We start from the raw sequence: 22,997 nt of genomic DNA, 5'->3' as shown, positions 1-22,997 counted from the left end.
ATGGAGAATTTCTAATACACAAGCTCTATTAGCCAGATACGATAGGGCTCATTATGACACACTAGAGCAACTGCTACAACATTTGCCTGATGTCTACAAGGAGGGAGCAGAAACACTGATACAAGAGGGAAAACTCATATCTAACGCATCTATTAAATGTGCACTAGACGCAGCAGACACCGCAGCCAGGGCCATCAACACAAGTGTCCTGCTCAGGAGACATGCTTGGTTATGCATCTCTGGGTTCAAACCTGAGATTCAAACCACATTATTAAATCAGCCTGTGAACCCTGATTATTTATTTGGTCCTGATGTGGACACAATATTAGAGAAGATTAAAAAGGACACAGAGACAGCCAAGTCTATGGGTACCTTGCAGTCACAACAATTCAGAGGAGGCTCCTTTCGTCTCTCCGGTAGCAGAGGAGCTGCACGAGGCCAGAATCCCAGCAGACTCCATACAATAAAGGAGGCACGCAGACCACCTATAATAAAAACAATAGAGGTGGATACCGTGGCAACAGCAACAAAGGCAGAGGACGAGGGAATAACAACACCAGATCCTCCGCCAATACTTAACAGTGAGTGACGCCTTGTCACTGCCCCCAGACCATGTAACACCAGTCGGGGGACGATTACAACAGTTCCTGCCAGTCTGGGAAAGCATTACCACAGACAGGTGGGTGAGACTACGTATTCAGTACGGCTATTGTCTAGAGCTAACCTCCATTCCACCCAACATACCCCCAAGACACCGTCCTATGTCCGCAGAGCACATACACTTATTGCAGCAGGAAGTCATCAGCATGCTGCAAAAAGGGGCCATAGAACTCGTACCTATACAGCAACAGGGTACAGGGGTATACTCGCTGTACTTCTTAATCCCCACAAAGGACGGGTCTCTCAGGCCAGTACTGGACCTCAGGCCCCTAAACCAATACATCTTGTCAGAACATTTTCACATGCTCACTTTACAGCAGGTTCTACCATTGCTCAGTCAGGGAGATTTCCTCGCAACACTAGACCTAAAAGACGCATATTTTCACATACCGATACATCCGGCACATAGGAAATATCTCCGGTTTACCATACAGAATCAGCACTACCAGTTCAAGGTCCTGCCTTTCGGGGTGACAACAGCCTCCAGGGTGTTTACCTAGTGCCTAGCGACAGTAGCTGCGCACCTACGGAGAAACCATATTCACGTCTACCCCTATCTGGACAACTGGCTTATCCAAGCAAAGTCAGCCCAGCAATGTGCCAGCCACATGTCCCACACTATTCACCTCCTACACAGCCTCGGATTCTCATTAAACTACCCAAAGTCTCATCTTCAACCCGCCCACATACAACAGTACCTAGGGGCGACAATAGACACTCTGGCAGCAAAGGCACATCCAAACTCAGCAAGAATCAACAGCATTCAATTACTGATTCAGAAATTCAGACCCCAACACTCGCTCTCACCACGGGTGTTTATGCAGTTGATAGGCATGATGGCCTCCTGCATCTTCATAGTCCCTCACACGAGACTACACATGCGTCCGCTTCAGGAGTGCTTAGCACGGCAGTGGAACCAAGTTCAAGTTCAATTAAACGACCTAGTGTTGGTGACCGGTCGCGCATACAACTCTCTGCATTGGTGGAACCCACAAAACCTTTGCAGGGGATGACTGTTCCAAGAGCCTGTACCACAAATAGTGCTTACGACGAACGCATCTCTCCTGGGATGGGGAGCGCATGTCCTCCATTACACAGTGCAGGGACTACGGACGACACAGCAAAAGAAGATGCACATCAACCTGCTGGAACTGATGGCAATCTTTATGGCAATGAAGGCGTTCAAAGTACATTTGTGCAACAAAGTTGTGTTGATCCGGACGGACAACATGACTGCCATGTACTACATACAGAAGCAGGGAGGGACACACTCTCCACAGTTGTCACATCTAGCGCAAAGCATGTGGAAGTGGACCATTCAGAGAAACATATTCCTCCCAGGCAGGGAAAACCAGATGGTGGATCTGCTCAGCAGACACAGCCACCCGATGCACGAGTGGGAGATACATCCCTCAGTGCTACAACCGTACTTCCAGCAGTGGGGTCACCCAGATATAGACCTGTTCGCCACAAGGGAAAACGCAAAATGCCAAAGCTTCGCCGCCAGGTTTCAACATCCGCAGTCTCAGGGCAATGCGATATGGATGAACTGGTCAGGCAGGTTTGCGTACGCTTTTCCCCAGCCCCGCATATACCACTAGTGGCATGCAAACTGCGACAACACTCGATGACACTCATCCCACTTGCTCCAACGTGGGCGAGGCAACTGTGGTACACCACGTTCCTAGAACTTTCTGTGGTGCCTCATCAAAGGCTGCGATTAACACCCAGTCGTTTAACACAGAGCCATGGAGACATTCAGCACCCAGATCCGCAACAGTTGAACCTTACGATCTCGCTCCTGAAGTCATAGAGTTTGGCTACCTGAACTTGCCTCCTGACTGTATGAATATTATCAAGGAGGCAAGAAGACCTACGACCAGAGCATGCTGTGCGGCAAAGTGGAAACGATATGTCATCTATTGTAACAATGACATAAATCCGCTAGATGCATCAACTCAAAACATCATATGTTATCTGTTACATTTACACAGATGCAATCTAGCCTACAGTTCCATACGTATACATTTAGCTGCGGTGGCAGCTTATCTTCAGAACAGGCAGCACCTTTCACTCTTCAGAGTACCTGCTATTAAAGCTTTCATGGAGGGACTCAAACGAGTGATTCCTCCAAGACACCCACCTTCACCTGTCTGGAACCTGAACGTGTTCTAACCAGACTGATGGGACCACCTTTTGAACCTCTACACTCGTGTGAAATACAATTCCTAATGTGGAAAGTGGCTTTTTTAGTGGCGATTACATCACTTAGAAGAGTTAGTGAGCTGCAAGCCCTAACTATTCAGGAGCCATTCATCCAAATTCACGCAAATAGGGTAGTGCTACGTACAAACCCAAAATGTATGCCAAAGGTGGTATCCCAGTTTCACATCAATCAAACAATAGTACTGCCAGTGTTCTTCCCAAATCCAGACTCAGTGGCAGAAAGAGCTCTACATACACTTGACGTTAAGAGAGCTCTCCTGTACTATATAGACAGGACAAAACATTTCAGGAAAACTAAGCAACTGTTTGTTGCCTTTTCACCACAGCACAAAGGCAACCCCATTTCCAAATCCGGTGTAGCCAGATGGATTGTTAAGTGCATACAGATTTGTTATCAGAAAGCTAAACGCACATTACCAGTTCCCCCAAGAGCGCATTCAACACACAAGTTAGGGGCATCCATAGCTTTCCTAGGACACATTCCTCTAGAAGAAATATGTAGAGCAGCCACATGGAATACCATACATACATTTACCAAACACTACTGTGTAAATGTACACTCCAAGCAGCAAGTAGCTGTAGGACAAGCTGTACTCAAGACTCTTTTTCAGACTGCTGCAGCTGGCACGGGCAACCACCACTAAGGGGGAGACTGCTATACATTCTATGCACAGATATGAATTCGGAAGCCCACATGCCTCGAACTGAATATGCTACTTAACAGTATGCATCTGTTCTTGGCATGCAGGGCTGCTGACATTCATATCGCCCGCCCTCCTCCCCGGTGCCAGTCGCAGCTGTAGCAATCATAATTAAACTCAAGCATGGATATCACTTACTGTATCATACTCCATCTCTGCCACAATGGCGAAAAACAATCTGAGGATGGAGAGGATGCCCATGCGCACTGTAGTCCGAGGGAGGAGCCACCTATCTCGTGATACTTCGAAGACTCTTCCAGGACAACAATGTGCAATCATCCGGACCCAACACTAGGCGGCGATCTATGCACAGATATGAATGTCAGCAGCCCTACATGCCAAGAACAGATGCATACTGGTAAGTAGCATATTCCTTTCCTTGCATCCCCCAACTGGTCACCAAACCCAAGCACAAAGCAGGACTCACTCAACACCATCTTTAACGTCAATGACAGAATCAAATTAAGCCACGTCTCAGAAATCACCTGGCCCAACCACACCATCATTTAATTCACCATCTCTGAAGCTCGGCACATGATCAAGCATCACAGCTCCTGCCACCGCAGCTGGAGCAGGGTAACCAAGACCCAGTGGATGCAGGCCCTGAGCACCACCCAACCTGAAGCTTCATCGCACCTTGATCAAGCTGTCCACAACATCTCCGTATGGTTCTCCAACTGAGCCAACCTGCAAAAACCAACCTAACATTAAAACCCGCCAGCTGGTACACCCCAGAACTCAGAACCATCAATCGCAACTGCTACCATTTCGAGAAACGATGGCGTGACACAAGGTATCCCTTAGAGCCACTCACAAACCAGCCCTCAGCTCCTACCACCTGTTCATCAAGGAAGCCAAGAAAGCAGCAATCGAAGCCCGCATCAACACTGAGGCCAACTGCACGAAGGAACTCTTCAAAGTAGTCAGGTAATTCCCAAACCGACAGCCACAGATGACACCAGCCATTCCCAATAATCCCGCCACGCTCGCTTGGACTACTTTCACAGCAACATTGCCACCATCTACAACAACTAAGATACTCAACCCATAGCTCTCCACCTCAACAATCAGCACACACCTGCCGAATTATCACCCCCTGGTCTCCACTCACCACTCAGACCACCACGGCTGTCATGTATACCATCCACTCCGGTGCACCCACTGACCTCTGCCCCCACCATCTCTTCAGCCTCGGAGCTAACCCTGTCAGCATTGAAATCAACAGCATTATCAACACCTCCATCTCCACAGCTGCCTTCCCTGACAAACGGAAGCACGCAGAGGTCGAGCCCCTCCTAAAGAAACCCTCCACTGACCCCAGCGATCACAAAAATGATTGCCCAATCTCCCTGCACGCTACCCGGCAAAAGTACTCGATAAAACGTGTCGCCCTCTCTGGGATCATGCATGCATGGTTGCCCCGGGAAGCATGTCATCGTAGCGCATATATGGCGGTCCCTACTAAAACGGTGCTTGAGATTTGGGATAAAGTGGCGGTCCGTAGAGGCCTCACTACCTTCCTGTCTCCGCATACCCCAATTGCTTGCAACCCACAGTTCTCCCCTGCGTGTCGCCCATCCTATTTTGAAAATTGGACGGATAAGGACTGTTGAACGATACACGACTTATTCATCAGGGAGGACTTTAGAACGTTCACCCAGTGTAAACAAGAATTTCGGCTGAGAAGGATAGGTTCCAATATATTCAACTTCGGCATTGGTTACAGCGGTCTTCTTTATCACAGGCGGCTACGTGACCTTTTACACCGCTTGAATGACTAGCGCGCACTTTTAGCTCCTCTAAGGGGTTAATATCTCGTATATACCAGATCCTCCAAAATTCACACCAATTGGAACCCCATCCATACCAACGGCAGTGGTAATCCTTATCGGATGCTGACATCATTCCCTCCCAGTGGGCACGCCTTTGGCTCGACATTCCAAAAACTTTCCATAGCATCCCCAACAAGAATCTGCTTACAAGGTGATGACTCAGTGGTACTATACTCCATCTCGGCTCCAAAAGATGTTTCCAAACGTGTCTTCCCTGTGTTGGCACTGTACACAAGCGGTCGGGGATTTTTTACACATTTGGTGGTCATGCCCTCTCCTTGCTACGTACTGGAAAGAAGTCCTTAGCCATATTAAACGGGTGCTAGGATACCCATTAACTAAGAGTCCGCTCGTTCTCATACTGGGTCTTAAGCCATTGATCCTGCGAGCAATGACCCGCCGAGATCGGCACCTCAGTCTCTACATGCTCCACACACTATATTGGAAGAAACCAGAAACGCCCTCCATCAAAATATGGTTCTATCGCTAATGGTACACAATGGAAATGGAGCTCCTCACTGCTTGTCTACAGCTTCAGGAAGTCAAATTCACGGAGCTTTGGAAGCCGCTGGTGGAACACCTGGGACGATTGAAAAATGCTAGAGTGCAACCACCAAGACTTACAGCTCTTTGGTGACGTAGTACACCCCACTGATTCGGAAGGTTATTGTAAGACCTAGGCTTCTCCCTTTTTGGCACGCTGGTCAATGCTGACACCCTCGACCCCCCGCATGCTATAAGGGTCAATGTTGGCTATTGCTAGAGTAGTGATCTTCAGCGGTGTTAACAGACTTGGAAGATGTATCAAGGCACCCCTCATCCCCCCGCCACACACTGTCCCATCTTTTCCCCTTTCCTTTTTTTTCTACGCATCTTGGTTACGTCTTTGCTTTCCTTTTTATTCTTGTTCTTCTTTTACCTTTTATTGTTCATAATTTCCAGCACATGGATACATTACTGCACCGTAGCTCAATCTAGGAATGTCTATTAGAAAAAGAGTGCTAAATTGTTGGATGGTGTTTCTGCCATGTAGCATCGTGCCACTATTGCTTAACAATTGGGACTCTATGATGCTAGTCATAGAGGCTTGTGCAGCTGTTGCAGTTGTTTACAATTGGTATGATACGAAAGGAATGAGTAAAGTGATGGCACCGGACTGCCTAGGCCCGCAACGCTAACACTGATTGTGATAATGAGGGGTCCACGAACTCCCGATCTCATTCCCTTTGTGTGCTGCCTTGCAATGTCTGTATAGTATTGCACTGAATACCATGATGTATTTACGTTTATTGCTTTTCCTTATAAATACCAATAAAAACGTTTTGAAACAAAAAAAAGCAGGACCAGATGACGTGAAACTGAGACCTTTGTTTAGCCTTAATAGGATTTGATTATATCGCTGCCCAATTAAGTGTGGTTGACTATGGAGAATAGGCTGAAAGGATTAAAATGAGTTAATCTTGAAAAGGGGTGGAGTGCGAGACATTGTCAAGAGACCAAAGCAATACAAACCAGGTTCTCATGACCTGAACAAACTAACACATCAGATACATTTAGGTATAAGTCAATGGGGACAGAGTTTGTGGGGTGTGTAAGTAATGTCCAGGTGGGAGACATGAAGGAGTTAAAAGCTGGTCGAGTTTACAAAAAACGAAAAAATGTGCACTCAACTGTGTGGCCATTTTATAATGTAACATTCTAGAGAGTAATAAAGACATCACAACGTGGTCCTTTACCGGAGTCAACCTACACCCCTAACCCCCTCCCACCTTCCCCATCCACTGACCCTGGTCACGTTACAATGTTTTCAGGTTGTTCCCCACAATCTGCGTATTCACAGCAGGTACGTACAGAACTTACAATAGATGCACCTTTGCTTCTAAAAAAAAAAAAGGACTCAATAAAGCCATCGACCAACAACTCACCAAATACCTGAAACAAAACACGCTACTTGATGCCTCACAATCAGGATTCCGTGTCAACCACAGCACTGAAACCGCGCTGAACACTGCCACAGACGACATTAGATAACTCCTCACCCGCTAAAAAACTGTGACCCTGATCTTTCTTGACTTCTCTGCGATGTTTAACACAGTCTCCCACCACAACCTCATAGACTGACTCCACATCTGCATACAGCAGAACTCCCTCAAGTGGATCACCTCATCCTTATAGGGTGCACACACAGCATCCGACTGCCTCCCTTCACCTACGAACCCCATGGACAGCATATGCAGCATACATCAAGGATCATCCCTTAACCTCACCCTGTTACCACCTACATTACTCCTTTGCAGACTTCGTCAGATCTCTCGGACTAAACATAATCTCCTACGCTGATGAAACTCAACTAATCCTCTCGCTTTCCAAGGACCCCTCCTCTGCCAAAACAAACTTCTACAACACCATGACCATCGTAGCCAGATGAAGAGCCTGAAACTCAACTCTGCAACTGACCCCCGGCAAGAAGACTTCCATTTCGCCAGTTGAACTTGGAACATCACCCACACCAACAGATCCATGCATGCAACTTAGGCATTATCCTCGACAACGAACTGACCGTGAAACAATTCAACTAATTCCCATCCACACACTCCGCATGGTCCGCAGAATCTTCAAATGGATCCCAGTCAACACCAGATAGACTGTAACTCAAGCCCTTGTCACCAGCCGCCTCGATTACGGCAATGCTCACTACGCCAACCTGTCCACCCAGCTCTTCAAAAGACTTCAGACAATACAGAATGCCACTTCCAGCGTTACCCTAGACCTCCCCAAACGGACCCACATCACACCCCACATCCGAAACCTCCACTGGCTCTCCGTCCAGAAGAAATGCCAGGTCAAGGTACTCGCACACGCCTACAAATCCCTACATGATCAAGGACTGGCCTACATCAACTATCAACTCATTTGCCCTTGCGCACACCCCCTGCATCTGTTGCAGCTAGAGACACACACACACACACACACTTGCACACATCCCCAGCATCTGTTGCAGCTAGACACACACACACACTCTCTCTCTCGCGCACTCTCTCTCTCTCGTTCAGCAATGCTGACCAGAAAACCCCTGAAATTGGATTGTTCTTGTACGCAATGCACCCCATAGCTCACCCCACCCAGTAGCAAAGTAAATGTAAGTGCAAGCATTTGTAAAGCACACAGCTACCTCCAACGGAGGTGTCCCGGCGCTGGGGGCCGTCGGGAAGATTAAGCAAGCTATTGCCCAGAGTCACATGGTGCTGGGCTAACCTGCCGCCGGAGCCTGGGATCGAACCGTGAACCCTGTGGTCTGGGGTCAGGCACCCTGGCCGCTGCACCACACCTCTTCCACAAGGGTCATATTGAGCATGAGGGAGTGGTGTGAGTATAGTGTGCACTGCATACTATAACGAGCGAATTTCAGAAATTTCCAGGATTGCATTCATTGAACCATAACTAAGTTTTAACTGCAGTTTTCTCTGGGATTTTTTGTGTTTGTTCAAGATTCATTCACCTGACGTGTTTCCATTTGGCCAGACACTATGCTTAACACCCTGCTGGCTGGCTAGTTATCACTTCTACACATGACTTTTGCACCTTTTGCGCATCCGTGCCTCATTTTCTTCCACAAAACTCAATTTCTCATAAAAATCATAATTTAAAAAAAACTTTTTAGACAATTGTGCCTTTTTTCCGGCACACAATGGCTGTGTGAGTGCGAGTTTAGTGAAAATTGTGATTTAACTATAGGAAACAAATTCTTTCCCATGACCTGAAAAAAAGTTTTCAGGATTGCAGAAAATAATTGATGCACTTCATCAGCTAAACACATGTGCCAACAATTCAAATGCATTTTGCAGAAATTGCGAGTTTTGGAAAACTCTATATTAGTCAAATGCTGTCGAGCCACCTGGCCCCTTGTTCAAATGCCAATATCTCAAAAACGACACTGAACATGTAAATGTAAATGTATTTGAGCTTATATAGCGCACAGCTACCCACAAAGGGTTTCCCGGGGCGCTTGCTTAGGGAACCCATCCTGGTATTCCCCTGTGAGATAACCCCGTCAGGGTATCCACAAGGTGAAAGCCAGGCATCCCGCCGCGAGGGGCCGTTGTGGAGATTAAGCAAGCTATTGCCCAGAGTCGCAGAGTGTGAACCCGTGAGTCGAGAAGGCACCGGAGCGAGAATTATCGAGTCCGTGGAATTTTTGAGCCCAAGACCCGCCGAGGCGGGGAATTGAACCCTGGTCCAGGGACGATCTCAGCTTCCGGGTCTGCCGCCTCTAACCCCTGAGCCACACTTCTCCACCCCTGAGCCACACTTCTCCACATGTTTAAACCAAACTTGGAAAAGCATGTCTTCTGTGTTTCATGCAACGTTTTGGGTAATCCGCTAGGGTTTGCAGTAGCTGCAAGCAACAATTCCTTTAGGAGTTAAAACTGGAACTATTAACCTCTTAACTTTTTCCCCTGCATGGAACTACACGAAAACGGGCATACACGACCATAGTTGTAAGACCAAGCGAATGTCAAATTTGGCCAGTTCCAATCAAGGAAACTAATGTTTTTCTGATGGTTACTGTAGGATGACCACTTGGCTTCACTATTTATCAACAAAGCCACCCAGCACGTGGGTATTTAAATGTTTTTATAGCTTGCTGAGCAATCTAGAAGAGACAATTCTTAAATGATTTAAGAACGTCAGATGCATGTTTCCTTTAGCACATCATATTTATTACTGTTAATTTCCTTTTGTTTTTGTAGGTGAATCAATTGATCTTGGATGCTCTTTATAAAGTTGGCCATCCTTTTCTCAACAAGAACAATGCAATTGGAGTGGCAGAAAACACAATTGTGAAAAATCGCCTGGCTGCTGGACTTCTCATTCTCACTGTGGGGGAACATTACGGCCTTCCAAATTCCAAACAGCAGCTGAATGAGTTGTGCGTACTGATATCCCCTAAAAAGGCATCAAGAGAAGATGTCCTTGCAGAACTCCAAACCATGAGGGACATTTTTTCATGCTTACCCAAGTAAGTAAAATGTGCATATTATTGGAAAGCATGAGCACACACTGAACTACCTCAGACCAATTCTGTCCAAAACAATTTGAGTGATTGGCTTCCAGATAGATGGGGACTGAGATAGTTTATCTTCTTCCAGCATTTCTGTGTGACCTGGCCTTCAGCAATGATGTTTTCCAGAACTTGGAATAAACAAGAATTTGCAGTATCAATGGTTTTGGCTCGTATAGTGGAAATGTTATTATAGCACAGGCAGCAGTAATATATGATACCTTTCCACGCAGAACATGGATGTGACTTGCTAAGCAGCAGTGCTAGCTTCACTCATCCTGTGTGTGTGTGTGTGCTGTATTTATGTGTGATGTTAGTATCTTCGGAGACTTCTAGCCGCAGATTCCTTGCCATAGAATTTCCCCAGGTATCAGACTGGATATGAAAGATGGTTTGTGAGCAGTGCTCCTGTGTGCCGGTAGGTAGTGTTGATTTGGCTCTGCGTCCATCGTCTGCATCGCCGAAAGTGATGTTTTGGTACCTATATAGGCACCCTCCATGTGCTGCTGATATAGTTCTTTTTTTTCTGTGCCAGCCTTTGCTGATTCAGAAAAGAGCTACCTATCTTTACTTTCTTATGGATAGCCCAGGTTGAAATATTGTTGCGGGCTTGGATTTTTTAAGGATTCAGAGTCATCCAGGCGTGTGCTCTAGATGAAAAGTCAGCTTTATCCTCCACTAATTACTGTTTTTTCAGCAACTTCCAGACTAGTTTCTTCGGAGTTGCGTGGTAGCACTGTGTGTTCCATAAGGGTAATAAGCCTCTTGTTTGCCATTGCCTCCTGAAGATACGTTCTTGCGGGTGAATTCTCCCTTTTTTGGAGATCCAGCCACAGAAAGTGGTTTAATGAATTTGATGTTGATGTTCTAATTTTATTCCAGCAGTTAATGTATGTTCCATATCTGGCCTAAGTTTGCTTTACCAGGCCAAACTCCAGTCTAAGTTGCACCGTAGAGGTATAGTTCGGGAGGCTGAAAATAGTTCTGTATGCTTTTACAAGTGTTTTGTCCAAAAGATTGGTAACTCTCCCTCGCAAAGCTTCACTACCATAGGTGATTGTAGGTACAATTTTAGCCTGTGCTACCATTGAGAGGGCTGAGAGTTGGTCCCAGTAGTTTGGCTGATGAACTTTTCATGTTTAAGGCTAAGATCATCCCTTTTCTTTTGATCTCTTCTTGTTGGTGGGTAAATGATCCTTCTTTATCTAAGTAGACACCCATATACTTGTAAGATTCCACTGGTTCGATATGTGTGCCGCCCAGATGCCAGAGGTGCCTTTTTCTTCGTTTGTTGTTAATTGACATGGTCCTGGTTTTGTCCAAGTTTATTGAAAGGATGTTATCCTCTGCTTAGTCCTGCAAACCGTTAAGGAGATGATGCAAGCCAACAACCGTATGGCTAAGTAGGACTACGTCGTCCGCGTATAGTAGGTTGGAGAAAATGGTTCCCCCAGTCTGGGCGCGTGAGAGTTACAGATGTTAAGTATCTGTGGTAAGTCTGCCATGAATAAGTTAAATAAGATAGAGGCCAGCACGCAGCCCTGCTTAAGACCTTGCGTTCTTTTTACTTTTCTTGATAGGTGAGACCCTGATGCTAAATTCACCTGTGCCCAGGTGTCTGTATGTAAAAGCATTAGCATTGATAAGAGTGTTTGGGATGCCCCATCTGGTTAACTTGGTCCACAGTTTCGACCTCTCCACATTATCGAATGCGGCGCGAAAGTCGATAAAACAGACATGCAGCTGTGTTTTCCTCATTTTTTTTTGACCATTATTTTATTGCCATTTCAAAAATAAACAACCATCACAGTCTTCGGCAGTGAATAGCGACAGTAGATATACAAACTGTGTTCATAAATACAATATTAGGAACTCAATGATGAGGAGCATTCCTAGTAATGACAAAAGTTCAGACCTATAATGCTGCATGTCGGTAGGCCCACCCAATATGAATAAGCTGACAGTATCCCTCCCGTCCGGGGTCCCCACTGGCCATTCCTCCAAGGACAAGCTATCCATCTAGCCTACAGTGCGTTAATGGTGGCTATTCTGCTAGGTGGCGTCTACATCCCCAGTTGGGTCTCCCCCACCTGCCTGGCTGTTTGCTTCTTCACCCTCTGCAGCATCCCGTGAATGTCTCCTATCTAGAAACATGGACCAAAAGTTTTTGGGCCTGTTATGAGGGGGCAGTAAGTCGCTATAGAGTTCCGTCCACGTACTACAGTATGTCATTTCCCTGGTCCATTGTGCCAGCGTAGGTGTTGGGCCTCGCATCCATGTGAGCGCTACACACGTTTAGCTAGAAGGAAGGCCATGTCGACCAGTCTCCTGTGTGCCTGGCGTAGGGGCTTAGAGTAACCTAGTATGGCCGATAAAGGGTCGGGTGTCAATGTCAATTCATTGTACACGGCGTGCCTAAATGTCAAGCTGTCCGGGCAGGACCAAGCTACGTGTAAAAGATCTGCAATTTGGGCCCCACACCTCTCGCAATTCGGGTTGTCACGTAATCCATATCTATGTAATCTTTCAGGGGTATAGTGAGTCCTATTCAGGTATTTAAAGTGAAGTGACCTATGACCGCCATTCAGTGATATCCTCCTAGTACAGCAGTACTGCCAAGTCTCTACTTGTAGATCAATTTGCAAGTCGACTTGCCATGCTAGTCTCGGCTTGGCGTACTCCGCCGTCTTCTCGGAAAGGGCTATACGGTACAAGTTGGTTATTAATTGAGCAGGGGATTTAGCATTCACAAGTTAGTCAAAATCTGTAACCACCGGGGGTTCCTCTATATCTTCCCGTAAAAGGTCCCTGAGCTCGTGTCACACCCTGTGAACTGAAAGCGCGATAACAGTGGATAGGAGGTATTGTCAGTTTCGATCTTTCCCCAGGCGCGGACAGTGGCCTCTGCAAACAAATCACCCATGTTGTGTATGTTCAGCGTGCTCAGTGCCTCCAGAACCCCTTTATCCATGCATGGGGTCAGCCATGTGCACCAGGCTATAGGCACTTTTGGGGCGTATGGTAGGCTGCACGCCTACTATACGCCCCAAAAGTGTATGAGCAACTGCATTCAGGGAATCAAGGAGACTCATTCGACGGTCTCAAGGCCTGTCTAGCAGCGCGGGCAGGGGCGTCTGGTCTGCCACGATCGATTCAATGCGTATGTGTGGAATGTCCACTGGGCCATGGATCCAGTGGTAAGCGTGCGGGCATTGCGAGGCACGATAATAGAGTTCCAAATCAGGGGCATTCAGGCCTCCCGCCTCATACAGACGTACAAGTATTTTCCGTGCCATTCTAGGCTGTTTCCCAGCCCATGCCAGCCGGACCATTAGCGTTTGTATTTGTCAGAAGAAAAGACTCGATAGCACTATCCGGGATGTTACTAAATAAGAACAAAAAGCGCAGTAGCACGATCATCTTCATAAGTGAGATACGTCCCAGCAACGATAGTGGCAGAGTGATCCATTTTTTTTACATCCTCCTCCAGTTTAGAGACAGCCACCCCATAGTTCTCCCGTAGGACTACCTCCCAGTCCGTGTGAAGTCGGATCCCCAAGTACCGTACCGTGTCCGTAGTCGATTGAATGGGATATTCTGGGTCAAATTTCCGCGTAGCTGGTGTAAGTGGGAACACGAGGACTTATTCCTATTAACATGGATGCCCGAGAGAGAGTTGAATAAGACCACCTCGCGAAGCACTGCCGACAATTGCTCTTCTGGGTTTCTGACATATAAGAGGGTATCGTCCGCGTACGTGGACACAATCAAATTATATGTAGGGAATCGAATGCCCCTATGGCTGTGGTATTCGCGCAGGGCGCAAGCAAGCAGTTCTGCTACCAACGCATATAGGATAGGGGAAAGAGGACAGCACTGCCTCGTGCCTATGCCTATCTGTATGGGGTCTGTGATGAGAGATTCTATTCGTATACGAGCCGACGTGGAGGTGTACAGCGTAGTCAGCAGTTCCAAAAACAGCTCTCCCACACTCAACCGACTCAATACTTGTCGCAGTCGAAGGCCTTTTCAATCGCATGGATTTCCGGGCGTGTATGCTGAAATGCCGCAAGGTTCTAAGGTTGTATGTGAGATTGCGAGTGGGCACAAATCCGGCCTGTTCTGGAGCCACAAACGAAGCAACCATGGGGCTGAGAGGATTGGAAATCAATTTAGTGAAAATCTTCGCATCCACGTTTAATAGCGACAGGGGACGGTACGAGGCGCACTCCCCCGGGTCCTTCCCTGGTTTGAGAATAGCGACCAGAATCGCCTCCCGCAATGTAGGCGGCATTGTGCCTGTGTCTGCCATATCCTCAAAAGGGACTAGCAGTCGAGGAATCAGGAGATCTTTGAATGCCTTGTAAAAGGCGACAGTGAGGCCATCACTTCCGGGCGCACTACCGGCCTTCATAGCCGACAATGCCCACACTATTTCCTCCCTTTCGATCGGACGCACCAAGAACCCGCGGTGTAAATTGGAAAGCCTGGGCAGCTCTATGTGAGTAAGATAGTCAAGAATGAGTTCCTCCGCTGCGGGGCCTCGTGAGGTGTACAGTGCCTTGTAATACTCCCGGAAACTCTCAGAAACCTGCGCATCCGTAAGGGGCTCCTCCGTCATTGTGGACCGCATTATGGGTATCATTGTTCTGCCCCTGCTCCGCTTAGCTAGTTGTGCAAGTACTGCTCCAGGACGCTCCCCCTCACCGTATGTTCTAGCCATTGCGTACTTTCCTAGGTGTTTGACTTCGGAGTCAGCCTCCTCGTGGTATTCCCGAAGTGTTTGAGCAAGCTCCCTGGTGATGGCCCCACTACCGTTGTGTATGCGCTTATTCTTAAGCTCCTCAAGTTTGGTTTTCAAATTTTGTAGCTGGCCCCTAATCGATTTGAGGACCCCTGAATGTTTAGATATAGTGATCCCCCTGATATACACCTTGAATGTCTTCCAGAGAGTCTGGAACGAGTCCACAGAACCCACATTGGTGTCAAAGAATACCTCAATCGCCGTCGCCAAATCTTCCCTGAAAGAGGCATCCAGCAGAGAGTATGGGGGGAAGCGGCAAGCTAACAGCGGAATGCGCCGCGCCGGCGCAGCTACCGTCAACAGTATTGGTGAGTGGTCTGAATATGTACGTGGAAGTATAGTGCAGTTCTGAACCAAGTGAGTTAGACGAGTTATGGCAAGCCAATAGTCTATCCTGATGTGTATGTTATGTGGGGCCAAGTAATGCGTATAGCCCCCTAGGGTAGGGTCTCTGTGCCTCCACACAGGTCCAGCCTAGTCATTTATGTCTCCAGCACTCTAGCAGAAGCCGAGGGACGACGGTCGGGGCCATCTGATCTGTCGATGTGTGGTTGTCTGGTCATGTTAAAATCCACCCCCCCCACCCCCATAGGATATCTGCCCCGAGTGTGCCATTACCATGGCCGCTAACTCTGAGTAGAAGTCCAGGTAGTCCTAATTGGGGCCATAGGTGTTCTCTATGCAGAGCTCCATACCCTTCCCACAGCACCTCGTGATCGTGTAGCGTCCGTCCCTATCCGTCTCAAGCGGTCATCCTCAGTAGTGTCTTTGGGTTAACCCACATGAGAACACCCCCGGCATGTGATGTAAACCCAGCTGCGTGTATATTACCCATGAAGCCCCTATATCGCAGTATGTGGCTGTCTGGATGTAAATGTGTCTCCTGTATTAGTGCGATATCCACACCATGTCTCGCAAAGTATTGTAGAACCTTCCTGACCTTCCTATGGTCTTAAGACCCCGGATATTCCAGGTTATCAGCGTCAGTGTCCAAAGCTTCCCCTGGTGGAGTCATCCCATCTGCAGCGATCTGTATACATGTCTCAGTAATAGCATCTGAACAAACGACCTAGCATAGTATCTTGCCGCTGTCAAGTGTAGTAACTTGTAAAAAACACCCTCCAACTGCAAACATTCCCCTCTCAGCTCCTGCAAGGCGCCGCAGCACCGTCCCACCCCCGCCCCCTCCAAAGCCCATCCACACCTGCCCATCCCCAACTAGGCCGCGAACAACCCCTCTCCCCATCAAAACCTCCCTTGTCGACCATCCCATTCCCGGAACATCCAAACCCATCTCAGAAACACAAAACCTTTTTTTTTTCCAAACTCGGGAGTCACGCGAGGGCAGCCAGCAGAAAGCAAGCTCTATGCAGGACATATTCATATAGCCGCCCGCCCCTCCCAGTCTCAATACCAAAGCGTCATGCATGTAACCACAAACTCTATCTTGGAGCTCACAAGGTTGGGTCATATCAAGCATGCACTCATATAAGGCTCCAGCGAACAGTATAGCCAGCTGAAGTGCCCTCCCATCCGCAGAGGACCATGAAAGCAGTACGTTGCAAAATTGTAGTAAAGCAGGTAGTCCCCAATCCAAGACACAGTAATGTACACCTTAATACCGTGACTCGCCTGCTGGTGCGCCCCTGTGCCAGGGCAGTGCCCCCATCACCTAGAGACGCCCTCCCCTGCAATCCTCTCACCTCTCCACACAAACCCTCCAAAGAAAATGAGGTGCAGTATAACCATTGAACCATACAGTGCATAATTCCCCCCTACCACGCCTCCCCGCACAATACAATGCAAATCATGTGGTTTATCAGCAGGAATCTGTTAGTCCTGTTCATCCATGGAACCTCCCGCTGCCTCATCCACTCTGTTCAGGGAGGAACGACTCTTTTCTCCAGTCCTTAAGGGCTCTCTGCAGGGCCCTAGGATCCGTGAAGATCATGGATTTCCATTGTCTGTTAATCCTTAACTTCGCAGGGTACAGCATCGTGAAATCTGCGCCCATTTCATCGGTATAAACTGGCGCCGTGCATCTTGCACCTTAGCAGTGAAGTCCGGGAACAGCGAAAGGACCGAGCCCTCGTATTGGAGCGGTTGTCTTTTCCTCGCTAGTCGTAGTGCCACATCTCGGTCCCTGTAGTTGAGTAACTTAGTGATAATAGGCCTCTGTGGCGCACCCGGCTTTGGTCTCGGGCCCAGAGAGCAGTGGGCCCTTTCCACTACAAACACTGCCGAGAAGGCAGTATCGCCAAGGAGTATCTTTAGAAGATTTTCAACCAATACTTCCTTATTCCCAGTCGATGTGTTCAGGCAGGCCTGTAATACGAAGGTTGCACTGCCGGGAGCGGGCTTCTAAGTCCTCCATCTTGTCCTGCAGCATCTGCAGTGCTCTGCTTATCTGCTTATTGTCAGTGTCCAGGGAGGTTTGCGCGTCCTCTACCTCGGTGAGGCGGCGCTCAGGCATGTCTATTTGCTCCGCCTGTTTCTCGAGCCTCTCCGCCATGCGGTCCATACGGTAGGCGAGCGTTTCCATCTTGGTTCCTAACGAAGCTATCCCCCCTTGCAGGCTCTTTTCCATGGCTAATAGGCTGCGTATGTCTTGCTGAGGTAGTTCCTCCGTCGGCTCCCGTTCCCCTAGATCCTTCCCCGATGCGGATTCGCCAGACTTGGTCCCTTTAGGATCAAAGGATAGTTTGGGTTGCGTCCTGTCCGTGCGCCCCATCTCGACGGGACCTATTGGGCTCCAACTGCATGGGGCGGGGAGGGACTCTCGGATCGCTGTCTGGGTCGCTGCTTCACAACTCCAAGCATAGTGATAGCGCCGCGAGGGAGGCCCGTTTATGTCTACTCAATCCTGCCGTACCCCGGATCTTCCTGCCCGCCTTCAGCCACCCACCAGCACTAGGGCCTCAAACAGCAGGGTCGTTGCGCAGCTCCACAGGATAGCTCTACCTCCCGTCAGTCCCACCCGGTCAATCAGTGGGTGTGCTTCGGCTACATCGTTGGCCCCCTGAAGAGCGCCGTCCCTTCAAGATCAGGAAGCGAAGCCCCTAGCACAGGGAGGGGGGCAGAAAGTACCCCACCAGGCTGCTATATGTCTCAGGGTGCGAAGCAGAGCTTCAAGGTCTATGTGGGGAATCCCACAGCTATCGCTACTGTGTCCTTACAGGGAGCACACACTTCGCCGCTCTGCCCCAATTCAAATATGGCGACCGCCGCTCCCCCACTGCTCTTCCAATAAGTTATTGCCAAGTTTGGCACCATCACGCTGTGAGAGGCCCTTAGTCCGCCTCAGTGCGCCTCAGCTCTGCCGGCTCTCCTTACTCCCAGCAGGGGGCCCAACGCCTCAGGCAAGAACCCGGCGCCTCAGCGCACAGGTACAGCAAAGGCCCCAGAGCGCCCCAGGATGCGAGGGTACCGCACAGGCCGCAGTCGGGTCCGTCTCGCTGCATCCAGGTCCACCGCCTGCTCAGCGTTGCTCCCAGCCACCGTTCCTTCGCCCCGGCTCACCTTCTTTAATCGCTGCAGACAAGCGGGGACACCAGGACCGTCCTCCTGCTCAGGCCGCAGTCGCGGTCCTCTGCTCCATATCAAATGCTCCACGGGTGCCCATCCTCCACCTCCGATCATGGACGGAGCCGCCCTTCTCAGCGGAGCACTCGGCAGTGCCAGTCCAGGCACTCGCCAAGCGGACCAGAACTTCAATATCCGCTGCTGTTTCCACTCCTACATAGCAAAGACATTGCGGCTGGCCGGTATGGGAAGAAATGCTCCTCGAAGCCCCTCGTCCACCGGATTCCCCTCCGGCAGGCCCAGGCAGCAGCGTCACAGACGTCGGGTCGTCACCTTAGTGTAGGCCGCAGATCGTAGGCGCGGCCCCGCTACCAGGTCTCGGTGTCCGCTACGGCGCCTGCAGGTAGATCTGGAGCTAAGGCTCGCTCCATCCGAGGACTGCATGCATCCAGTGACACAGGGCTGTAATTTGGGGCCATAAAAGGCAGATTAGCACGCAGGATTAATGAAGGACAGTGATCGAGACGGGGGAGCAATTGGCTCAAGCAGCCATTTTGGTTGCGAGCTAGCTCCGCCCCCGTTTTCCTCATTTTTGTTGTGTCCATAATCAGAGAGATTGCCAGGATGTTGGATATCGTGGCAGAGTTTTTTCGGAAACCTGTCTGATTTAGCCGGATTATTTCTTTATTTTCTGCCCAGATTGTAAGTTCATCTAACAGAGTTCCCGCAAAGTATTTGGCCTCGTTACCGAGCAATGCCTCTAACTGATAATTGGTTGGCAAGGCCTTACTGCCACTTTTGTGGATCGGAATAATTGTTGAACCTTTCCAAGAATCTGGAATGATGCCCAGTAGTCTTACATCCAGAAATAGTGGATGGAGTATTTTTGCCCATTCTTTCGGGCTTTGTTCGAACGCTGCAGGTCGGATTCCGTTCGGGCCTAGTGCTCCTTCCTTTCTTCCCTTCATAATCTGTTTCCTGATTGCTAACTGCTCCTTGGCAAGTTGCCCTTCCTCCTGATGATGGATTAAAACAGGAGATTTGGGAATGTCTCTTGCCATTGGTCGAGAAACAATGGAGCAGTCTGGGAAGATATTGATGCCTCTTTCACCTCTTCCGATGTTGGTATAATGTTTGTCTGAGTCTGCTCTGCACTGCTCTAGTTTAGGCAGACTATTGGTTTCACTATTAAAATGGGTGTTTAAGTAGCTTGCCCAGGTTTCCTCCAAGATATAGGAAAAAAGTCCCCCATGGTGCCGGTGGATGATTGTATTTACTGATTTCCAGAAGCGATCACTGGCATTATGCTTCATATTATATAAAAGTTTTGCCCAGAAGTCCTGTTCATAGTTGTTGTTAATGTTCCATTTCAATTTCTTCAATTGGCTTCTTTGTTGCCGTAGGGATGAAAGGAGCAGTATATTCCCTGGATCTTGTCGTAGAGATCTTATCGAGCCATTTATCATTCTCTTAAGGGCTTTTATTTGTGCTCTTTGAACCTTAGTTATCTTTTTCTCTTGTGCTGGAACCGGAAAACTCCTTGTTTTTATTTCCATAGCCTTTAAATTGCTGAGGTTAGAGGTGAAGCATTCCCAAGTTTGTGTCAGGTTTTTTTCCAACGGTTGAGCTAGTACAAGATTGATTGCTGTGTCTGTTAAGGACTCTATGATTTCTGCCGTATGCTTGATCCCCTTATAATTTATCGTGTAGCTTGAGCCTAGTTGTAGAGCAGGATGAATATCAGACGGAGCGGTTGCGGCTAAAATATTCTCTTGTGGGTGGTGATCGCTGTCCCCCTTGTCGCCCATTCTGAAGCCAGTAACGTATGAAAACAGCGATAGACTAACGTTTAATCTAAAAGCGAGCTTGTTAGTTCAGTGTAGTAGCTTGCCACTGGAGGGGTATCGCCGGCTAATCTTCCATTAAGGGCCCTAAGGTTTAGATGTTCTAATTCTTCCAAGAGGAATCTGTTTTCCCTGCTAGGCCTCCCATGCATAAAGGTTCCTTGTATTGGTATATTGTAAATTGACAATTGGAGGCGAACTTCGTTTTCTTTGGATGATCCCATTAGATATTGATTCAAGTCCCCAGATAATATAAGGTTTCGAATTTCTGCGCTGCCCAGATAAGTAGTTATTTGATCGGTTAATTTCAGTGAATCGCTTACTGTCCGTTTTGGGTGGATATATATGTTAAAGAAAGTTACTTCGTTTTGTACCCCTGACAGAGAAAGAGTAAGTTTAACCGCCAAAGCTACATCTGTTTCCGGGCCGGTTTCCACAGCTGTTGGTATGGTGATTGTCGATATGTAGGTTGCCAGCCCCCCTGTGGAATGACAAGTTTTACTGCCTCTAACGGCTGGACGATCAAAGCAAAGAAACCCGTGTATGTGAAGTGGTTCCTTAAGCCATGTTTCCTGTAGCATAATATCATCAAAGTTAAGATATTGCAGGAATTCAGCGGGCGTGGCAGGGTAGCAGGGAGGGGGTTTGGTTTTGGGGGACGGTGGGGATGGGGGGTTTGCTAATGTTTTGTTTTCAATGCCTTTGGTTCGGCTCCCGTGATATACTATTCTTGGTTCTTTTATTACATGCTTGTTTTTACTCCATTGAAGCACACACTTGGAGGGTGGGGTTGGGGTGGTGGGGGGAATTGTTTGCTGCCCCTTAGTCTTAACCCGTTCGATGCTGATGACGGAACCGCTCCGTCATCAGCTGCGGTTGGGCTGTGCTGATGACGAAGCAACTCCGTCATGGCCCGGCCGCCGTGCCTGCGCGGTGCTGATTTCGCGCCTGCCCGGCGCGTTCTATTGAGCGGGCGGGGCCATTACGGATCCGCTCCGTCAAGAGCACAGCCCAACCGCGGCTGGTGACGGAGCGGTTCTGTCCCCAGCATGCGACCGCCGCGCGGCGGCCCTCCCTCTTAGCGCTGCGGCGGAATAGCCGCCTCAGCGATGTGGTTAACAGAGAATATGGCTGGGTCGCACACACCTAAGGCCCAACACCTTGATGTATTGTCCTGGAACGTAAACGGCCTGCAGAACAAGATTAAACACACTGTGGTACTCCAATATTTGCGTAGGCACGCCCCGATGTGGTACTCCTCCAGGAGACACACCTGCTGGGTAATCACTGCAGGGCCCTGGATAGGTTTGGCTATACCCTGCACACACATGCTGGCATCCTGATTAAAAACTTGCTGTCCCTTGCTCTGGGGCGCTGCTGGTAGAGGGTGGATTATTACTTCAGTGATAACGATGGCTCCGTAAGCTCCCCAGGGATAGTGTGGGAGGCGTTAAAGACGGTAGCTAGGGATTTTGTACAGGCCGAGGTTGGGAGACGGCGGAAAGAAAAGTATGTGCAGGTGGAGAAGTTGGAGTCGGAGCCTCATGCTCTGGAGAGTCAGTCAGGACTTACCCTGACTCAAAATAAAGACCGGCAGCATAGGGCACGCCTCCTGAGTAAGGAGATAAGAGATGTTTTAACGGACCAGGCAAGGTCACATGCACTCGCCACACAGCGGAGGGTATATGACTTGGGTGACAAGGCTAACAAAATGATTGCCTGGTTAGAAAAGAGGGACCGGGACCGTAGCTGGGTACTGAGGATAGAGTGTCCGGATGGGTCGGCTAGCACCACAAGTGTGGCGATAGCGGAGGATTTCGCAAGGTATTACGAGGAGGTCTACCGGTCTCGCACAACTAGGGACGCGCAGGAATGCCGCAACTTCTTGGCCCCCCTCCAGTTACCCATACTAGACCCTGCGGACAGGGATGCCTTAGAAGCGGCTATAACAGTTAAGGTGGTGGAGGAGGCCATGGGGGACCTGCATACGGGAAAGGCTCCAGGGCCTAACTGGTTCCCGGCTGAGGCGTTTGGGTGTGTGGCTAACCGCACAGCGCTGCACATGTGTAGCATGTTCCTGGAGGCGCGTGAGACAGGGCGACTACCGAGAGATCTGCGGGTAGCAACAATTGTTGTAGTCCACAAGCCAGGGAAGCCGCAAGAGATGTGTAGTTCTTACCGACCTATCTCCCTCCTCAATTATGAAACCAAGGTACTGGGGAAAATCCTAGCCACGCGCCTAGGTGCGGTGATACAGTCGCTAGTCCACCCGGACCAGTCGGCCTTTATGCCCCATAGGAGCACCCGTCTTAATTTATGACGCCTGTTTGGAGTTCTGCAGGTGAT

At 48.9% G+C, this 22,997-nt stretch overlaps 1 protein-coding gene across 1 annotated transcript in view; it reads left to right on the top strand.

Moving 5' to 3' along the window:
* RNF213 (ring finger protein 213) overlaps window positions 1-22,997 on the top strand; it is a 2,876,335-nt gene that overhangs the window by 413,693 nt on the left and 2,439,645 nt on the right. The window contains exon 8 of the mRNA XM_086931045.1: window positions 10,171-10,439. Within this exon, the coding sequence (XP_086787171.1) occupies window positions 10,171-10,439 (269 nt within the window). The remainder of the gene's footprint in view (window positions 1-10,170; window positions 10,440-22,997) is intronic.

This window comes from Lissotriton vulgaris, chromosome 7 (assembly GCF_964263255.1).
Source record: "Lissotriton vulgaris chromosome 7, aLisVul1.2, whole genome shotgun sequence".
Classification (NCBI taxonomy): domain Eukaryota; kingdom Metazoa; phylum Chordata; class Amphibia; order Caudata; family Salamandridae; genus Lissotriton; species Lissotriton vulgaris.
The sequence above is the reverse complement of the archived record's forward strand: the minus strand, read 5'-3'. Positions and strand labels throughout refer to the sequence as shown.